The following is a 20,918-nucleotide window of genomic DNA, read 5'->3' as shown; positions in this document are numbered from 1 at the left end:
TCCTTCGGATGCACACCCAGAAGGGGGACTGCTGCATCACGTGGCAGCTCTACTTTTTTTTTTCTTTTTTTTTGAGGAAGTTCCACGCTTTTCACAAGCGGCTGCACCAATTTACCTTCCCACCAACAGAGCACAGGGTTCCCTCTGCGCCACGCCCACGCCCACGCCCACACCCACGCCGGTGAGGTCTTGTCTTTTCGATGCCGTGGCCGTTCTGACGGTGTCAGGTGCTATCTCCTCGCGGTGTTGACTGTGTTCCCCCGGTGGCAAGCGACGCGGAGCATCATGTACCCGACGGCCCTCTGGACGTCTTCTTTGGAAAAAATATCTATTCAAATCTTCTGCCCATTTTTTAATTGGTCATATTTTTTGTTATGGAGCTGTATGAGCTCTTTGTACATTTTTTTTCTTTGGTCATTTTGGATGTTAGCCCCTTATCAGTCAGATGACCTGCGATTATTTTGTCCCATCCAGTAGGTTGCCCTTTCTCTTTTTCTTTAAGATTTTATTTATTCATGAGAGACCCAGAGAGAGGCAGAGACCCAGGCAGAGGGAGCAGCAGGCTCCATGCAGGGAGCCGGACATGGGACTCGATCCAGGACCCCAGGATCACGCCCTGGGCCGAAGGTGGCGCTAAACCCCTGAGCCCCCCGGGCTGCCCTCATTTTTGTTCATGTGCAGGAACTTTTTAGTTTGTGTAGTTCTACGTGTTTATCTTTGCTTTTGTTGTCTTTGCTTTTAATGTCAGATTCAAAAAATCCTCGCCAACACCTTACTGCCATCATTTTTTTCTAGTTTTACAGCTTCGGGTCTTACACTCAAGTCTTTCATTCATTTTGAGTTAATTTGTGTGTACGGCCTAAGACAGTGGTCCCGTGTCATTCTTTCTGCACGTGGCTGTCCAATCTTGTCAGGGCCATTTATCGAAGAGACTGTCCTCTCCCCGTTGTATATCCTTGGCTCCTGCGTTGCCGCCAGTTACTTGACCACCTGTGCGTGAGTTTACTTCTGGACTTTGTATTTTGTTCCAGTGACCTGTGTGTCTGTTTCTAGGTAGATGCCATCCCGTCTCATCACTGCAGCTTCGTGACAGGGTTGGAAATCGAGAAGCCTGATGGCTCCGGCTTTGTTCTTCTTCCTCAAGATGGCTTTGGCTATTCAAGGTTTTCTGTGATTCCATACAAATTTGTTCTGTGAAAAATACCATTGGAATTTCAATAGCAATTACGTTGAATCTGTACATTGCTTGGGTAGTGTGGACATTTTAATAATATTAACTCTTCCAATCCGTAAGCATGAAATACTTTTTCATTTATTTGTGTCTTCTTCAATTTCTTTTACTAATGCCTCATAGTTTTCAATACATAGGACTTTCACCTCCTTGGTTAAATTTATTCCTGGGTATTTTATTCTTTTTGATACAGTTGCTTCCTTAATTTCTCTGATAACCCATTATTACTGTACAGAAAGGCAACAGATTTCTATGTATTGATTTTGTATCCTGCAGTTTTACTGAATTTATTTATTCGTTTTTAACAACTTTTTTTAATGGAGTCTCCAGGGTTTTCTATATATAATGTGATGCCATCTCCAAATAGTGACTTTTATTTTTGTTTCCAATTTGGATGACTTTTATTTATTTTTCTTTCCTGTTTGCTATGCCTCGGACTTCCAACACTGTGTTACATAAAAGTGGCGGGAGGAGACATCCTTGTCCTGTTCCTGATCTTAGAGAAAAAGCTTTCAGCTTCTCACCATTGAGTGTGATGTTACATGTGGACCTGCCATATATGGCCCTAATTGTGTAAAGGTCCTTTTCCTCTATATCCACTTTGTTGAGAGTTTTTAATCATAAATTGATGTTGAATTTTGTCAAATGCTTCCTCTGCATCTATTGAGATCATCATGTGACTTTTTATTTTTTAAAGTAATCTCTACATCCAACATGGGCCTGGAACTCACGACCCCAAGATTAAGAGTTGCCTGCTCTACTGACTGAGCCAGGCAGGTGCCCCATTGATTGATTTTTATCCTTCATTTTGTTAATATGGTCTATCCCATTGCCTGATTAATGAATGTTGAACCATCCTGCATCCCTGGAATAAATCACATTCAATCATGGTGTATCATTCTTTTAATATATCGTTGAATTCCATTTGCTAACATTTGGTTGAGAATGTTTGTATCTATCTTCATCAGGGGTTTAGCCTGTAATTTTCTCTTCTTATGGAATCCTTGTCTAGTTTTGGTATCAAGATAATGCTGGCCTCATAATATGTGTTGAGAAGAGCACCCCAGCCCCCGCCCCTACTGTTTTTTTGTTTTTTTTTTGAAAGAACTTGAGAAGGGTTGGTATTAATTCTTCTTCGAAAGTTTGGCAAATTCACCCAGACTTTTGTTTGTTGGGAGGTTTGTGATTACTGATTCGACCTCCTTGCTAGTAATCGGGCTGAACAGATTTCCTGTTGCATCGGGATTCTGTCTTGGTAGACTGGATGTTTCTAGGAACGTATCCATTTCTTCCAGGTTGGCTCATTTGTTGGCATGTAATTGGTCATAGTAGCCTCTTAGAATCTTTTGCATTTCTGTGCGGTCAGTGGTATAGATATCACACATTGTGGGATTTCCTCCCAAACATTTTCTGTATTATTTTTCAACATAGTTGAAATCATGTTGTTTCCACCAGTTTATATCTGACTGAAGATTTTCACTGTGACGTGTAACACATATACACGAGTGTGCATGTGTGCGTGTATATATGTACACACACAGTATTTAAAAAGGACACATAAAAAGCCCATGTCCGCACACATCTCTTAAGAATACTACTAGTACCTTTGAGGTCACCTCTGCACCCCCTTCTCTTTTCCAAAGATATCTTCACTTTTGTATTAATCATTCTTTTGGGGATCCCTGGGTGGCGCAGCGGTTTGGCGCCTGTCTTTGGCCCAGGGCGCGATCCTGGAGACCCGGGATCGAATCCCACATCGGGCTCCCGGTACATGGAGCCTGCTTCTCCCTCTGCCTGTGTCTCTGCCTCTCTCTCTGTGTGACTATCATAAATAAATAAAAATTTTTAAAAATCATTCTTTTGTTTTTCTTTATAGTTTTCTCATATATGTATGTTTTTTAAAACAATATATTTCAAAAAAAAACAATACATTTCCTATTTTTGGTCACTAGGGAAAAGAAATTATATTGTATACGGTCTCTATGGCTTTTTTTTTTTGGCTTGGTGTTATGTTTTTGAGATTCATCCATATTGATACATACATACATTCATACAATCCATTCGTTTTTGACCACTGCATAAAATTCTGTTCAGGTATTTGGAACATCACAACGTATCCATTCTTCTACTGACAGACAATTGGGGTGTTTCCAATTATTTTGCTACAACAAATGATGCTGCAGTGAAGAATTTGCAGGGTGCCTCCTAATGCACATTCAGAAGAGTTTCTCTGAACTGTTCACCAGCAGTGGAACTGCACGCACATCTGCAAAATACCGTTGGTATTCACTGAATCTTGATTCTGTTTTTAGTCATTCTTCCTAATTCTTTTTAATGATCATATTTTATCTCGACAAGGGCACGCACTAAGCCACATCTCTATTGTTGACCACCTAGAGTTTGTCCCCATTTTTAAAATTTTATACACATTCTGGGGAAAAATTTTTTTGGCCCAGAATTCTCTGCTCTCTAGGTCATTTCCTTATGAGGAATTCCCAGAAGTGAATTTCTTAAATCCAAGTTGTACCGATTACCATTGGGTGGGAGGGTTTTCACTACTGAAGTGCACACAGTAATCACCATGCAACCAGCTGTTAATCCTTTGGGATCACAGGTCCTTTAGAGGCTATGACTTAGGGTATGGACCTTTCCTCCAGAACACACGCGCCCGCCCGCACACACGCACACTATTTGCACTCACAAAGCAGAATGCCGGTTCAGGAGCTTCTCAGACCCTCCGAAGTGCATGTGCTGACGTCTCTAGTAAGTGAGATGCCCTCCTACCGGCTGAATGTTTCTTAAAATTCACCAATTATGTTCACGCGCCAAATCCTAGATCTGTCAAATAACTTTTGTTTTATTTTTAAAGATTTATTTATTTATTCATCCAGAGAGAGCGAGAGAGAGGCAGAGTCACAGGCAGAGGGAGAAGCAGGCTCCATGCAGGGAGCCCATGTGGGACTCGATCCCGGGTCCCCAGGATCACACCCCGGGCTGCAGGCGGCGCTAAACCGCTGTGCCACCGGGGCTGCCCTAACTTTTGTTTTAAGCCACAGTTTTTGAGCATCCACGATGTGCCGGCACTTTGCCACATACTAGAGATAAAAGAATAAAGGGTCCCGGCTTCAAGGAAGGAGAGTCCACCGGGGAAGACGTACGATAGCAAGTGTCTCCAATAAAATACGTGCGATGAGCGGTGCTCATTAGGCAAAACAGAGATACAGATTCAGGATTGCCCGGCTCTCCCTCACCAGGGGTCGCAAAGGCTGGATACACGTTCCCAGGGACGTTATGGGGCAGGGGAAAGAGCAGCAGCACAGGGAGGGGCGCCGTGTGACCGGCGCCTGGACGAAGTCTCCGTGGGCCAAGCATCGCTGGGGTAGAATGGGAACGACTGCGGGAGGGTTGAGACTCTTATCTGAGACCGAGATTAAGACAGAACGGACGGAGCAGGCTCTAGCGGCTGGTCCCACAACAAAGGAAACCGCAAAATAAGGTCTCCCAGGCACTGCCCCTACTACCCCGAAGCCCCTCTTACCAAACACAAGGGGAAACATCTTGCCTGTTTATTTGCGCAACTGTCAGAAAGTTGAGGCTCAACATCCAAGGCTTAAAACCTACTTGTTAATGCACATAAAGAACACATTTAACACGCGTGGTGCGTTCACCTTGTACGTGGAGACGCTAGAAAGCCAGCACGTCAAGCACTACGATGATTTCTTCATAGAATCGCCTTGAAGAGGGCGGCCGGGGAGGCTCAGCGGTTAGTGCCGCCTTCGGCCCAGGGCGTGATCCTGGAGACCCGGGATCGAGTCCCCCGTCGGGCTCCCTGCGTGGAGCCTGCTTCTCCCTCTGCCTGTGTCTCGGCCTCTGTGTGTGTGTGTGTCATGAATAAATAAAATCTTAAAAAAAAATTGCCTTGGGGATCCCTGGGTGGCGCAGCGGTTTTGCGCCTGCCTTTGGCCCAGGGCGCGATCCTGGAGACCTGGGATCGAATCCCACATCGGGCTCCCGGTGCATGGAGCCTGCTTCTCCCTCTGCCTGTGTCTCTGCCTCTCTCTCTCCCTCTCTCTCTCTGTGACTATCATAAGTAAATAAAAATAAAAAAAAATAAAATAAATTGCCTTGAAAAGCTGAAAACATGGACATGGAAAACCTTTTTTAACATTCAGAAAATATCTCTTTTCAGCCTAATACTATCTCATCTCACTATCACTCTGTTTTGAACTTAAGCCTAACTTTTAAAACGTAACTAAACATAATTGCTACTTTGAAGTCACTGGTTTACTTAAAATGCAACATGTGGATTTTTTGTAGAGCATACGCGTCTTCTACTCCGATGGAAAATGAATACACCTGGTTTTGATAATCTAATATCTTGGATAAACTTTCATCCAATGTACGAATACGATACTATCAAAGTAATTTTGGGGGCAACATTTCTTCTCGATGTGCTAAGATTATATATTTCCTTTCTTTTGAAATTTAATTAGATTTCTGTCCTGCATGACACCCAATCACACACATTACGGACCCACATGTATGAAAGTATAAGGTGGGATCATACAGCAATACAACGTGCTTTCTTATGTGACAAGAAGGGAAAAAAAGGGGTTTTGAAGTTTAAATATCAATTGACTGAAGTTGAATAAACCCACTGAAGGTTATAAAGCTCTCAGCACCAAGAAAGGTCTTTTTTTTTCAAAGTACCCGTTGGATCTCGGGATGGCATCCCATTAAACACCACTGAGCTTTGTCAAAATACAGAATCTTCAAGGGTACTTCAAAATAATAAAAAGATGTACTCTCGCTGCAGGTTGTCTAATAAACACAGAACAGAATCCTTCAGATTCATACTGAGGAAAGAATTTTTTATATGTACGAAAAAGAAATTCAAAAGGAGCAAATTTTTTCCTTAGAATTTTCATGGAAATCCCAATGACTCTCAGGGCGGGCAGGCAAAAGCACAAACAGGATGTATGTTAATGTGCTTTCTACCGCCCTCTGCCCTCTACCCCGGAGCATTTGTTTTGTCCTAAGAAGGGGAATCTTATGGCTTTTTTTTTTTCGTAAATGGTTTAAAACATTATTTAAAGGCAGTTAAAACAAAAAGCACGGTCAATAAATGGAGGATTCAAAGATTTTCATGAAGTGGTTTGAAAATAAATGCTTTGTGACATATATTAAAACCCTGACCACGTAATAAAAAGTAAAACAACAAATCTACAATAGGTACAAATTATATACATTTATTTTTAATAATTTTAAATAACACTCTTGTATAAATTCTTTTCATATATTCAAATCATACACAAATTTAGAAATGCATCATGAAGCCTAGTACAGCATATGCAGGAGACACGTTTTTAAAATCTGTGTTAGAATTTTAGTGGCCTGCGGACGAGCGTAGTTTCGGAAACTCCCCCGACGGCTGGGGCTGACGGGTAACCACGAGCGCTTGTGCCCACGCGGCTCCTGCCCTGTTGAGGACCCACGAGCCCGGTGCACCCGCCGTCACCGATGGGCCGTGGGTCCCTCCTCCTCCCCTCGGGGCGCCGGCCTCGGCCACCCCCAGCACGGGCTCCCGCCGTGCCCACCGCAGGCCGCCCGAGGCCAGAGCGGCCCGTGGGGAGTCCCCCGTGGACGGGGCCAGAAGCGCTTCCCGCGTCCTGGGGTTGCGCGGGCCGCTTCTTGGCCCTTAGCGGAGCTTTCCTGGCGGCGTGGGCTCAACTCCCACCGCGTGCGCCGGGCGACAAGCAGGGATGTGCGGGCGCGGCCTGGCGCCCCAGAGGGCAGGGCCTCGCCAAAGCCCCAAGAGCCCGGCCCTCCTGGGCTCGCGGCCGGAGGGTCTCGCGGGCCACGACCAGCGCGGGGACAAGGCTCTAACGACCCGCTCTCGGGGCCACGTGGGCTAAGAGCAGCCGGATAAAGCGACCCCCGTACAAGTGCTCTCCTCCCGTCACACCTGCTCTGCCCGCTCCTGAGATGCAGGTGCCCTGAGAGCAGACACGGCAGACCCGCGGGCCCCGGCGTGGGCTTAGGGGCCATCACCATCTCTGTAACCGGGGAGTCCGGTAAGAGACATCTGGGCGCTGACGGTGCGGGGGGACGGGGGGCACAGCTAACACTACCGGGGCCGCCGCCGAAATGCATCGGGGCTTACGCAAGGACGGACGGCGGCACCGTTATCACTTAGTAGCAGAATCTGTCACTTATCAGCAGGATTCACGCTCGCCTTGCCTGAAAACAAACACATTTCTAGTCCTGACTCAAAAATTCTTCCAATAGGATCTACCTAAGGGACTGATGGGGTCCTACCCTTACAGGAACCAGCATCGGGTGACGCAGTCCCTGCTAGTTTCCTACTCCGATTTTGCTGGCACATCACTTCATGATTGAGCTAAATTTTAGAACAAAATTATCTCCACCAGCAAAAAGCAAGGGACACTAAAAAATATTGTTTAAAACACATTTTAAGACATTATTTTTTTTTCCACTGGGAAGAATCAATGCTCCTTGTGATTCAGCGTCTGCAATACCACGTGAGGCCTGTTTGAAGAAATGTCCATGTGGCCGGAGTCTGGACTATTTGGCTCCGGCTCCTAGACCCCAGCAAACACTCCCGCTGTCTCTACTGGGTCAACCTGTACGTCTCCCCGCCGTCCACCCCCCAGGCTGAGGGGCCAGTCCAGGAGAGAGGCAGGTGTTCCGTTCGCACACCTCCTTGGGGTTGTGCAGTGCTCGGGCTGAGCGTGCGTAGGAGGCAGCTGCTGGGGAAGCCGACTTTCCCTCCCTGCTCGGGAGGATTAGTTCACTTTAACGAAGCACAAACTGGCAGTTTCCTTATCCTCGACAGCAGCTTCAGATAGTCCTCCGCGTCCTTCCCGCAGGGTCCCCTACGGCCGTGGGGCCCCGGACCTGCCTCGTACTTACAGAAGGGAGAAGCGTTCCCCGCAGGACTCTCCTCCCACGGTCTTGGTCTGCGGCTCCAGGCAGCTTCTGACCAGCACAGTTGGAAGAGCGTGTGCGTCAGAGTGAGGAGGCCCGACTCCAAGCCCCCCGAGGACGTGCTGGAGAGCCTCGAACAACACATTTACCCTCATCTGTAAAACGGTGACAATAGCTGCCTCCTCAGGGGACTACGAGGAGGAGCGGGGGACGCAGGGATGGAAAGGTGCTTGCCAACTGCCAAGGGCCACAGAGGTACTCACTGATTTTATCATGATGTAATGTACCGTGACCTGTCCTCTCACGAGCAATGGCCAGACATCGGGGCACCCAGGTGCTGGAAGCAGAGGATCCATCTGTCCATCCTCCAGAACATCATCCCTAAAACCTCAGAAAACTTAGGGCTCTCCTGCAGAGGGACGACCAAATTCCAGGTTTTTCTCTGGGGAAGGCGGTCAACTTGGATTTCTTAGGGCTAATCTAATAAATCCCCCTTTTTTCCTAGCCACTTGACAGCGTGCCGTTCCTCCTATGAATATCTATATTTGACTTCGGGCTGCTTTTCCTGGCTTGCTGAACCCACCATCTGTCAGCATCAAAACAGATGAGAGCAAGAGTAGGTGGCCTCTAGGGGAGACCCGTGTCTGAAAGCAAGGACTGACCAAACCCACCCAAGTCCAGAGCTAGAGCGGAACCGCAGCTCCGCAGGAAGATGGGCCGCACGCCCGGAGGATGGCTGAGAAGCCATGTCCGAACGCAGAAGGTATTTTTTCGAGGTGGGTGGAGGAGGAATAGAAATATTTCCCAGGCATGAAAACGGGATCCCAAGTCACATGATGGCTTTTCTTTTGGAACTAAAATATTTCTAATTCCTTTGGAAGACTATCTTTTGTATTTAAAGACGTGTGTGTGTGTGTGTGTGTGTGTGTGTGGACATGATCTGCACTGATCTATGTAAAACATGTAGAGCGGCTAATGTCTCACCGGGGGAGTATTTTGGAGAGTGTGGCCGTGTCCCAGCTGAACCATCAATGACTTAAAAATCTATTGCTTGAATCTGTAGTCAGTCCAAGAACACACAGCTCTACTTTGAGACTGAGAAAGGGAGAGAAAGGTTAGAGACATTCGACCTCTTATAAATTTCAACAGTGTCCAAAGAGGGACTAAAAATGATTGATGGTCACCAGAGTCCCAGCTCTAGCAATATTGCCATCTATGTTATTTTAACCAATCCCCATATTTTCTTTTTACAACACCATTAACTGCTGTACAAATAAATTCTAGATGATAAAATATGACATGATTTTTTTTTTACAAATAGATACAAATACAATGTTGACCAGATATGCTACATTAACTATATACACCTTATTTCTCTAGAGGCAGGAAGAGTCCTTATTTTTAGGCAATTTACCATTTACACTGAGACCCTAAGGAGGACCGTCGGCTTCCCGCTCCCAGATGTTGCCTTCTTCTTTCCACCATTAGCTTATCCTGTGCTTGAGCCTATCATTGAGCAAGACTTAGGGAAGGAAAAAAATCACACCTTTCTGAAGACCTTCTTGAGACTTTTCTGCCCCTATTTTAGAAGCAATCGAGATTGTTTATTGTGATACAGCCCCGACATTAAGCTTTCTTCGGCGATGTCCTTTAGCACAGTAGAAGGAACATCATCCCTGACTCTCCTTTTAAAAGAGGTGTTTCAGGAACGGAGATGAAGTCTTCCAGCAGCCTCCTCCCTCCGCTTCCATCGAGCCTCCGCTGGTTTGGTGAACGCTTCCCCAGGAGTCTGTTAGGAGGTCAAAGTAGGTGTGGGCTGCACTGTGGGATTCAGCCTTCCTATACTCCCGTGTAGTCTGGTACAAAAATATACTTTACCACAAGTCCTTATTGACAGTGACCGCTTCAGATCTTCACGGGGAAACTAAGAGCAATAGGCTAAGTGCGTTACAGCTTTGTACCCGAACATCTCAGGGGCACTCCACGCCCTGGCGTTCTCAGCAAGCACCTCCCAGGCCTTGTCCGGCCCAGGAGCCGATGCAGTCTTACTGAGCGCTGTGGTCTAACGCCCCAGGACGACGGTTCTCGCTCCTCAGGCCTTGTAGTTGTGTATGGGTGTCGTCAGGGTCAGCTGCCCATTGGGAGCCACTTCATTACCGTCATCTTCCAAGAGTCCTGACACATCTGCATTGGGAATGCTGTCATGGTAGCTGCTGAAACTGATATTGTCTTCTTTCAGCTCGATGGTCCAAAAGGGGGCATTGAGTTTCCGGTTCTGGTACTCCCGGTACATATAGACAGCCCCCACGAAACCCATCAGCAGCACCACCACAATGATGATGACTGTCAAAATGATGATGTTAAACTGGGTCCATGAAACGTCAGCTAAAGCTGACGTGCTGTTTTCAGCAGAGCTTACTGAAAAGATAGTCTGCAGGGTTGTGGGGGTAAATGTACTATTTATAACAGGGGTGGGCACTGATGTGGTCAAAGAGGCATTGGAAACCAAAATGGTAGAACCTTCAGGTGTTGGAACAATAACTTCTGAAAATAAAAACAGAGAATGAAATGTAAAAGACAAAATTATCTAGTTTTAAGAAACAATAAAAGAAATACACGTGGGAGTGGAAGTTGATATGGGATGTTGACATGATACTCTGCTCTAAGGTAACGCAAGCTAAAAATAATTTTTAGAGAAACACAGTGAAAGGAATCAAGGCCTAGAAGCTAGATTATTACATCCATGGCTGTTCTCCAAACTGTAGAATATTAAAATCTTTGGGAAAATTCCAAAGTTGGAGTTTCCTATCCTTCTTGGCTCTTGGACAGATTCACAGATTCCTGCAAAGGCAGTAAATATGTCACCACGGACTCCTGAATCACTCGGTTAAAGGTGACAGGGATAAAAATGCAATCATTTGAACTAAAATAAGTTCAACATGTCTGATGGCATCTCATGAAGGTGAAATTCTCTTCAAAGGTGGCAAAAACAGAACAAGAAAAATCGTATTTCTAGTTACTTTTGAAAACACAATTTAAACGTCCAATATTGATGTCAGCCAGGAGAAAACACGGCCGCGTCCTTCAGTCCTGTGGGATCCTGTCCTCCTTTGCACAGATCATAGATGGTTTCATAATTAAAGGGCTAAGACCACACAGCTCAGGAGAGGTACCGAAGCCTTTGGGACCCAGTAGACCTGTGTGGCTACAGGCAAGTGAGTGAATCTGGTTAACACTGAGGCTCCTCATCTGTAAAATGGGAGTGACAACGCCTACTTTGCGGAGTCCCCGGGGAGCCTCGCGTGAGACAGTGCGCCACGGCGCGTTATCACACGTAGTGCTCCCAGGGCTTGGCGCGTCAGAGGCCCTCGATACAGTGGCTGCTGTTGTCACTATACCTCGTCACCACAGTCAGACACGTTAATCGATCCCCCAAAGAGGCATGTTCTATGTTATCTAGTAACTGATAAGAAAAATCATCACAGTCCTGTCAGCCAAGTAGGGGTGAAGCCTCCAGATAGGAAAGGGAACCGAGTGAAAGGATCCCCGGCCTAGTGACAGGGCCAGTCTGTCTTTCAGCCTTGATCACAACAGAATAAGGATATCAAGAAAATGGCAGAGGAACGACACGTGCCACGGACCAATGGTCCATCGGCCCAGGATTCAGCATCGGTCAGAATGTCAAAGAGTGGTTTCTAGAAGAGCATGGTCTCATCACTTTGTGACCCAATAAAGCCTGAATATCCCCCTAACTCATGCTAAATTTCTAATCATTAATTTTTATCTAAACCTTTACTGACCTTTCCGGCAAGAAACATTTTGCTACATTAAGAACCTTTTCTTTTAAAAATCAAAAGGACTATTATCACTCTTTCCTCCACTGCACATGGAGGGAACTCGGCCCCAAAGTTAGGTAGGACAGATGCTACAGTGCAGTCTCGTTTCTCAGCTGGAACTTCTAACCAGATTACACGTCCCTACTTCCAAAGACCTTTGGTGGTCACGGGAAGTGATGAGAATATAGGAACCAAAGGATAAAAGAAATGATAGGACTTTTAAATTATTAACATAAAAATGAAAATAGATGAAGAGAAAATGTGGGAACCCTGCAATGACTTTGTCGTGGGCCTCAGATTTCTGGAGTTGACTTTGGAGCAGCAGGAGAGCAGCAGGAATAGAAGGAGATCCCTTTAGGCAAATAGCTATCAACATCTATTTCCAGAAAACTCCTCTGGTGGGATCGGAAGGTTTTATAGACCTAATGGTAGCTGTTCTGAAATTCTCACTGCTAGGCTCAGATATTAAATGTGCCACCTTAGGTGAAGCTTTACCTTTCTTGATGCAATTTCCCTCGAGGTCTCGGACATAGCCTTCTAGGCAGTTCTCACACCAAAACCCAGTGGTGTTATGGAGGCAGTTGATGCATTCACCACTCTCAGGCTTGCAGATCTTTGGAGTCGTAATTGGGTCCACGTGGCCATGACATTGGCACTTGGTACAGATGCTGTCAGAATTGTAATAGCCGTTTTCACACTTGTTGCAGTTCCGGCCTGTGTAGCCTTCTTTACACTGGACACATCTAGGTTCCAATTCACCCGACTCTAAAAGCGAGAGAATACCAAGGGAGTTCAGTACAGTCTCAAGCTACAGTTAAAGATGCAAAACAGGGCAGCCCCGGTGGCCCAGCGGTTTAGCGCCGCCTTCGGCCCAGGGCCTGATCCTGGAGTCCGGGATCTAGTCCCACGTCGGGCTCCCTGCATGGAGCCTGCTTCTGCCTCTGCCTGTGTCTCTGCCTCTCTCTCTGTGTGTCTCTCATGAATAAATAAATAAAATCTTTTAAAAAAAAAAAAAAGATCCAAAACAAAACAACTACTGGTCCTCAAAATGGTTTTTAACCCCCCCCCCCCACTATCTCCTCTCAAAGCAATTAATGATCTACACCTTATTTCTTTTTTTTTTAAATTTTTTATTTATTTATGATAGTCACAGAGAGAGAGAGGCAGAGACACAGGCAGAGGGAGAAGCAGGCTCCATGCAGGGAGCCCAACGTGGGATTCGATCCCCAGTCTCCAGGATCGCGCCCTGGGCCAAAGGCAGGCACTAAACTGCTGCGCCACCCAGGGATCCCTCTACACCTTATTTCTTAATTCATAATTGTCCAGTTCATTGTAACAATGATGGGGCCCTCCAAAGAATCTCTGTAGGTAGAGAACAAAAGAAATAGGCTTACATGAGGAATACGAATAATTGTAATGATGAGACACTCTTACAACATTTTTATTACTTCTTTAGTCCTGAAAGATGGAATAAGATATGATTTTAACAAAAACTTCTTCATCTCTCCCTCCAGTCACTTCATATACATGTATTTGGATTTGGTTGCAAATCCCTAGAAAGAAAAACCTTTGCTGTTTTTCTAAGTCCCTTTCACCTGCTCTCACCGTACTCTCACTCCTCTTTGCCCAGAACTTCATTTATCAACACACTTGATAGCAATGATAACCGATGCCCTGGTTTTCCCCTCCGGTGGAAGGTTTAGAGAAAGGCCTCACCTATGACACAGCTGCCTGTAGACGTCACTGCTGAACAAGGACAGCGAAGGCATTCTTTCGTGGCATCAGGACTCTGATAAAATCCATCTGTGCAGTCTTCACAGTGATCCCCTTTGCTATTCTCCTGGCAGTTTAAACAAGCACCTAAAAGAAGCAAATTATTTTAAGGAGTTAAAGACGCGCTCTAAAAGCACAATAACTTCAAGTAAATCATACCATATTAGCCAAAAGACCTTACGAGTTCACCAGGAGAAGTGAGCCGGCAGGAGTTCACTTTCCAGCCCATCTTATGTCTACGTTGGCCACGTCTGTGAGTTCTGTGTCCCCTGCTAGATTGTAAACTCTAGGGAAAGGCTGGGCACGTGAATAAAGTAGCAATAAGCCTGGGTTGATGGCTGACTACGTACAGAAAGCGGGGCGACTATTTTCAAATTAAAAATAAAAACAATCTAAGACCTATTTGAAGAAGTATAAATTATATACTACCTTCACAGTTGGGATACTATAGGTAAAGAAGTGAACTACACCTACATATATGAATACCCATAAATCTTGACAACATTGGGTGAAAAAAGCAAACTGCAGAATGATACAAAACAGATGGAGAAAACTTAATTATCTTGTAAAATTTAAAAACCATAGTAAACAATACTAAGCAAATGGATACATACATAGGATATACAGTAAAAATCAATGTGGACTGAGGGGGCATCAGCGAATTTTATGCTCTGCTTATCTCTGTGGAGGGAAGGAGAACAAACAAGACTACGGAAAAAAAGAGAGGATTCCAACTGTATTTGAAATTTTCTATTTCAAATATTTAACTATATGTAATACGTATAAGTATTAAACAAAATACCAAAATGTTAGTATTTATTAATTCTAGGTGTAGCTACATTAGTATGTGTTATCTTATTCTCTGTACATTTTCATATTTAAAAAACCCAAGATAGGGCAGCCCGGGTGGCTCAGCGGTTTAGCACCTGCCTTTGGCCCAGGGCGTGATCCTGGGGTCCCAGGATCGAGTCCAGCATCAGGCTCCCTGCATGGAGCCTGCTTCTCCCTCTGCCTGTGTCTGTGCCTCTCTGTCTGTGTGTCTTTCATGAGTAAATAAATAAAATCTTTAAAAAAAGAAAAAAAAGGAATGTGTGTTTCCTGAAGATGATGTCACGCTCGCTGGCGAGGCAGCAGACCGACGTGGAAGGGTAACCAAGAACGCAACCAGGCAAAGAGAGGACTGTGGGGCTCCTTTGCAACCAAATTCACTGACAACGCTTTGAAAACATAAATCGCCACCTGTCACAGGCCTTGTCCTTACTTATTTTTCCATTTCATGGCTTCCGTATAAACCTTTCAGAAATAGAGCCATGTGCTCTGCTGTGGGAAGAAACGCCTGATCCTCTCTGCGGAGCTAACTTGAACCTGCAGAAACGTGACAAGGGAGAGTAAGAGAGAAGGGCGGGGGGAGGGCGGGGGGAGGGCGGGGGCCAAAACCTTCAGGTCACAGGTCACGGAGAGAAGTGAGTCTCCTTCCAAGGGGGCGGGCAGCGGTCAAGGGTCTCAGGACAAGGCGCGACCCGGTTTTACATTTTGAGAAGATCCGTCCGGCCCGTGGCGACTGGACCGTGGGCGGCCGCGGGCGAGGGGCGAGGAGGAGCCCGAGCGGGCGCGGCCCAGAGGTCGCGGTGGCTCCGGGGACCACGGCACATGCCGGGTGCGGGGCCCAGGGAGCCGGCGGGGGGCGGGCTGCGGCTCGGAGGAGCCCTGGCTGGGGGGGGGGGGGCAGGCTCCCGCGGACACGGTGCCCAGGTGCCCGAGCGTCCCGGAGCCAGCCGAGGCCTGCAGGTGAAGGGGCCCCGCGCCGCTGGACCCTTGGCCGTGAGGACCAAGCAGGAGGGGCAATCTGGTAGCACAGACAGCGGTGGCACTTTAAGCCCAGGGGACTGAATGCCATCACCTCGGGACAGGACGAGTGGAGAAGACAAACGTGAGACTGATTTATTCGTTTGAGAGCGAGCGAGCGAGCGCAGACACGCACAGTGGGGGGAGCGGGGGGGGCGGGGGGCAAGAATCCTCAAGGTGCCCTGCTGAGCCTGGGGTACTGCCCGGGAGTCCACCCCAGGATCCTAGGATCATGACCTGAGCAAACACCGAGAGTGGGACACTTAACTAACTGAGCCACCCAGGCGCCCAAGAGGAGCAAAAATAAATAAATCTCCTCAAAAAAAAAAAAAAAAAAAAAGCGCACCATGTGAATATAAAGTTCCAGTTTAAAAAAACAACAGTCCCTCACCTGTACTTTAAGATAAATATATACTCAATAAAGAAAATCTAGATAATAAGGAGAGTAGAAAGAAGAAAAAAGTCACAAGAAATAGGTCATTATGATTTTGAATATATTTTTCCTTGAAATCTTTCCATATATATATATTTAAGTTCTGGTTTTCAAATAGTCTAAATATACAGCCAAGCCATTTCACGCCCTGCTTGTTTCACTCTCTCACGTTGTTACATCCCACTTTTTAAAACATTTTAATGACAACTTTAGCTGCAGTTGCCATTTATTGATTATTTATAATGAGCCAGGCACTGTAATTAAGGCTTTATAAATAGATCGCGCTGAATCACCACAACAACCCATTAGACAGTTACTGTCGTTATCTGCATTTCGAGATGAAGAAATAGGCTACGTAATCTGGCCAAGGGAAAGTCAAGACTGCACTTGCCATGCTCTTAATCATGTGCTGCCTAGGTAACATAATTTGCTTCATTCTCTGTTGATAGAAATAGGGTTGTCTAATTTTTAGAATTATAACTACCACTTTAATAAGCCCCTTGGAACACAAAGCTTTTTATGAATTTAGAATTATTTCCTCAGAATAGATTTCTGGAAACAGAGTTGCTGGATCCAGGAGGTATTTTTAAGACTCTGATACACACTGTGAAACCGTTTTCCAAAAATTTTCCCCCAATATATTTTATCACAAAAAGATTAAAATCTGCTCCCCCTAAAACACAAGGTACAGAAAAAGACCAGAAAAGGGAAACACAGGAACTGTGAAAATATAGTGAGTGGCCACCAGAGGGCAGCCGCATCACAGCGCTGCAGGCAGAATCTCCTTGGAGACAAAAGGAGAGGCTGAGCATACATTAAGCTTCCAGTTTAAATTAATTATTTGCATCCCTTCGCGTTGAATTCCACTTTTCTTATATTTCCAGAGAAACCATTTATTTCTCTTATTACTAGATGCTTTAGAAATTTTAACCACGGAAAGGTCTTGTGCCTTAAATTATCTCAAGCAAGGACAGGTTGGGATTTACTTGACATTAAAGACAAACCACCTCATTGCTACAAGGAAAACTAGCAGTGAGAGCCGGCAGTGCAGACCGCTTTCTCACTGTACAAGATCTGGGGAGAAAAAAAATAAAAAATAAAAAATAAAAAATAAAATAAAATAAAAGATTTGGGGAGAAATGAAACTCAACTCAGTATGATGAAGCCTTCCCGTCCTTCACCAGGATTGAAATTTCTCTCTCCTCCGTGTGTTTTTCCATTCACTTGTTCATTTACCCAACAAACATTTCGTGAGTACTGACTGGGTGCCAAGCTCCGTGCTAGGGGCTGTGTACGATGATGAGCAATGATATTGCCCCTACCCTCATGAGCAAGCCACACATGACTCATAATCAGAAATAAATATATAAACGATGCTACGTGCTGTGACACAAATACAACTGCATATGACAGTGTATAATTGGGGACCGTCATTCAGTTTGGAGGATCAGGAACTGCTTTCTAATGTAATAAACTTTAATTGAAGGCCTGAAGGAAAAATAATGATTGAATAAGGCACAGGGACTAGCGTGGGGTAGAGGTATATGAAAGGTCATGTGTGTGGACCTTAGGACAAGGGAACACAGCTTGTCTCAGGAACAGAAGCCAGTATGACTTCAACACAGGCAGTAGAGAAAAAGAAGAGCATGAGAGAGAACCAGTAAGTAGCCAGGGACCAGATGACATACCAGAAAAAAACCCACAATCTTTCCTAAATCAATCTGTTTCACCATGGACTAGAGGAGTAAAACAAAGAATTTCCAATTCTTTTCAAGGTACTTTGAATTTCAAATATTCTGCTACTCTGCTTTCATAAAAACACTTGCACTTGTCAGACTAGTTTGTCCTGATGTTTCTGTTGGGGAGAAAAAAAAAGATTCCCAAGGAAGGATTTCTAATCCGTACATTTAAGAAAACCGACCATCGGCAGAGGTCATTGTCTTTAGTTTTTAATAGTTTGCTTCAATATGGTTTTCTTTGTTGTAAACCGCCTGGGGTATGCTGAGCTTTCAGAATCGGTGGGCTGATGTCTTTCACCAGTTTAGAAAATTCGTGGCCATTTTCTCTTCAAATTTTGCTTTTTTTTTTTAAGATTTATTTATTCATGAGAGACAGAGAGAGAGAGAGAGACTGAGAGAGAGAGAGAGAGACAGAGAGAGAGAGAGACAGAGAGAGAGAGAGAGACGGGCAGAGACACAGACAGAGGGAGAAGCAGGCTCCATGCAGGGAGCCCGACGTGGGACTCGATCCTTGGTCTCCAGGATCACACCCTGGGCTGAAGATAGCGCTAAACTGCTGAGCCCCCCGGCTGCCCTCAAATTTTGCTTCTGCCTCAATCTCTTTCCCCTCCTTTCTTTCTGAGTCTCCGATTACATTTATGTTCATCTTCTTGGCTCTGTGTCCCACGTGTCTTTCCTGCTCTCTTCTTTCCATTGCATTTTTTTTCTCTGTGCTTCAGTTGGAGATTTTTAACTGAGCTGTATTCAAGTCTACTCACCTTGTCTTCGCTGTGAATAATCTTTTGTTAAATCTATGCAATGAGTTATTCATTTCAGATGTTGTATTTTTCAGTTCTAGGCTGACCTTTTGATTTTTTCTAAATTCCAATTCTCTTGAAATTTGCCTCTTTTTTACCTATTTTCTGGGGTTTCCTCTATTTTCTTAAAGCATTAATTTTAGTCATTTTAAAGGCATTGTTTGCTAACTAACATCTGGATCATCTGTGGGTCTGCTTTCATTGTTTCTTTTTTCTCTTTATTATTGGTCACATTTCCGCTCTTCAGCATTGTCTAGTGTTTCTGATCGTATGCCAGACACAGTGTATAAAAGAACCAGAGATGACTTCTCTTTTCCCTGTTGGCAGTTATAATGAGAGAATCACCTCAATCCAATTCAAAATTGAGATGGGTTGAAGATGGACTGCAATTTTAGCATGAGCCAGTCCATCTACGGTTCATCACTATTTCTTGGTCATGGCCCTCTAACGCTTCTGACTGAGAGCCTAGCATCCCTGAGACTCCTCAGCCCTGAGAGACTACAACAGATTCAGTACTGCCCTTTGGTGGTTTCAGCCCAAATCCCACTCCACACCCTTCAGAACGTGGCAGTATCTCGAGAGAGATGGTGGTATATGGTAGCAGAGCTTCTCTTTCTGAGGTTTTGTCTCCTAAGCACCAGAAGACTGAGAGACTTCTTTATTCCTTTGGGGCTGCTCTCATTTCTTACATAATCAGCTAATGTCCCGTGAGAAAACTGGCCTTGTGTTTAGGGCTCCTCTAGTTTCCAATCCATCATACAAGTCCCAAACAACTGCCAAAAACTCTCCTTGTATCTCTTTCCTCCAGACAAATCTGTTCCTTAGCCTATGACTAGAATCATCAAATGTCCCGTGGAAATAAAATGTCTGGCTATCATTCACTTACTTAGGAAGAGTTCTAGCCTTTCTGGAGGGTATTTTAGTTCATACAGGCTTCTTTGCTTCCATAGCTCTCCAACCAAAAAACATAATTTTTGAAATGTATGAAAAGAACTATGGCCTAATTACATAACAAAGTTAAGGAGAGTGTGTACCTGTGAGGACATCACAACTTGCAGACCGATTATTACACTGGCAGGGCAAGCAGCCGCTCTCACTAAAGCCATAATATCCATCTTGGCATCGATCACATGGAGAGCCGGTGACACCCGCTTTGCACTGGCATTTCCCAGAACTGCAAATAAAAGCAAAGACAACAAACAAAAGTAAATGAGTCTGAAAGTTTTGTTGCTTCACATCCCATCATAGATGATCTTAATGTAGAAATAGTTTCAACTAGATTCTAATCACTAAAATCATTTTGAGTTTGTTTTAATTAGGAGTTGAATAACTTCATGACTATATACATTCAATTGACATACTAACATGAATCATTTGTGACAGTTTAATCCGCTGCATTTAGGTGGTTTAAAATGATTAATAAAGGAGCCATGGAGAACATAAGTCCCCAGTGCTTAGAAATCTTTGTTTACTGAGCAGTGGGGCATAGAACTAGCAGCACTGCTACAGCTCATTCCTGGATTGTTCCACAGTTCCATCAGCACCCACTCTACCCAGCATGGAGAAAAGAAGAAACTCCTAGCCTTCACCCAACCTAGCTTCTGGCTGAAGAATATGAAGGCCAAGTTTTTTTTTTTCAAGATTTTATTTATTTGAGAGAGAGAGAGAGAGCAAGCAAGTGAGCACGAGCGCAGAAGCAGGGAGAGGGGCAGAGGGAGAGGCCCCTGTTGAGCCTGAGATGGGGGCTCTAGCCCAGGACCCCAGGAATACAACCCCAGATGAAAGCAGAGCCATCCAGGTCCCCAAAAACCAAGACCTTAATGAATGTGTCAATTAATATCCATTTACATGCTGAAAATGACATACTTGTCTACTTTAGGTTTGGCTATATTAAAATCCTATTTCTGGCAATTAAACTGGAATTCACAGTTAAGTAAATATGATTGTAAGGGGGACCTCTATTGTTTTCTGGATTAAATCCATATAAAATTCTAGATTGTCAACCCAAAATGAAATCTAAAATCCAATGTAAGAAAAATAAGGGTGCCTGGCTGGCTCCGTCAGTAGAGTGTGTGATCTCAGGGTTGTAGGTTCGAGTCCATGTTGAGTATAGAGATTACTTAAAAATAAAATCCTTAAAAAGAAACAGAGAAAAATGCTTTATCTAACAATGTGACTCTTCTTTATATGTTCATTCTGAACCTGAAATTTTTAGACTTTATCTGAGCATTTCTCAGCACCAGCATATTGGATGGGAGACGATTTAAGGTAAAACTGCTTTTCGATATAATATTTTTAGAGATTTAGCTCCTGATA

At 44.8% G+C, this 20,918-nt stretch overlaps 1 protein-coding gene across 1 annotated transcript in view; it reads right to left on the bottom strand.

Moving 5' to 3' along the window:
• Positions 1-6,459: 6,459 nt before the first annotated feature.
• The window catches only part of MEGF9 (multiple EGF like domains 9), a 75,184-nt gene continuing 60,725 nt past the window's right edge, over positions 6,460-20,918 (bottom strand). The window contains exons 3-6 of the mRNA XM_072727510.1: positions 19,637-19,776; positions 13,732-13,875; positions 12,511-12,780; positions 6,460-10,723 (exon numbers count right to left, since the gene is read on the bottom strand). Of these exons, the coding sequence (XP_072583611.1) occupies positions 10,272-10,723; positions 12,511-12,780; positions 13,732-13,875; positions 19,637-19,776 (1,006 nt within the window). The 3' untranslated portion in view covers positions 6,460-10,271. The remainder of the gene's footprint in view (positions 10,724-12,510; positions 12,781-13,731; positions 13,876-19,636; positions 19,777-20,918) is intronic.

This window comes from Vulpes vulpes, chromosome 12 (assembly GCF_048418805.1).
Source record: "Vulpes vulpes isolate BD-2025 chromosome 12, VulVul3, whole genome shotgun sequence".
Taxonomy (NCBI): domain Eukaryota; kingdom Metazoa; phylum Chordata; class Mammalia; order Carnivora; family Canidae; genus Vulpes; species Vulpes vulpes.
This window is presented reverse-complemented; position numbering and strand designations above follow the sequence as displayed.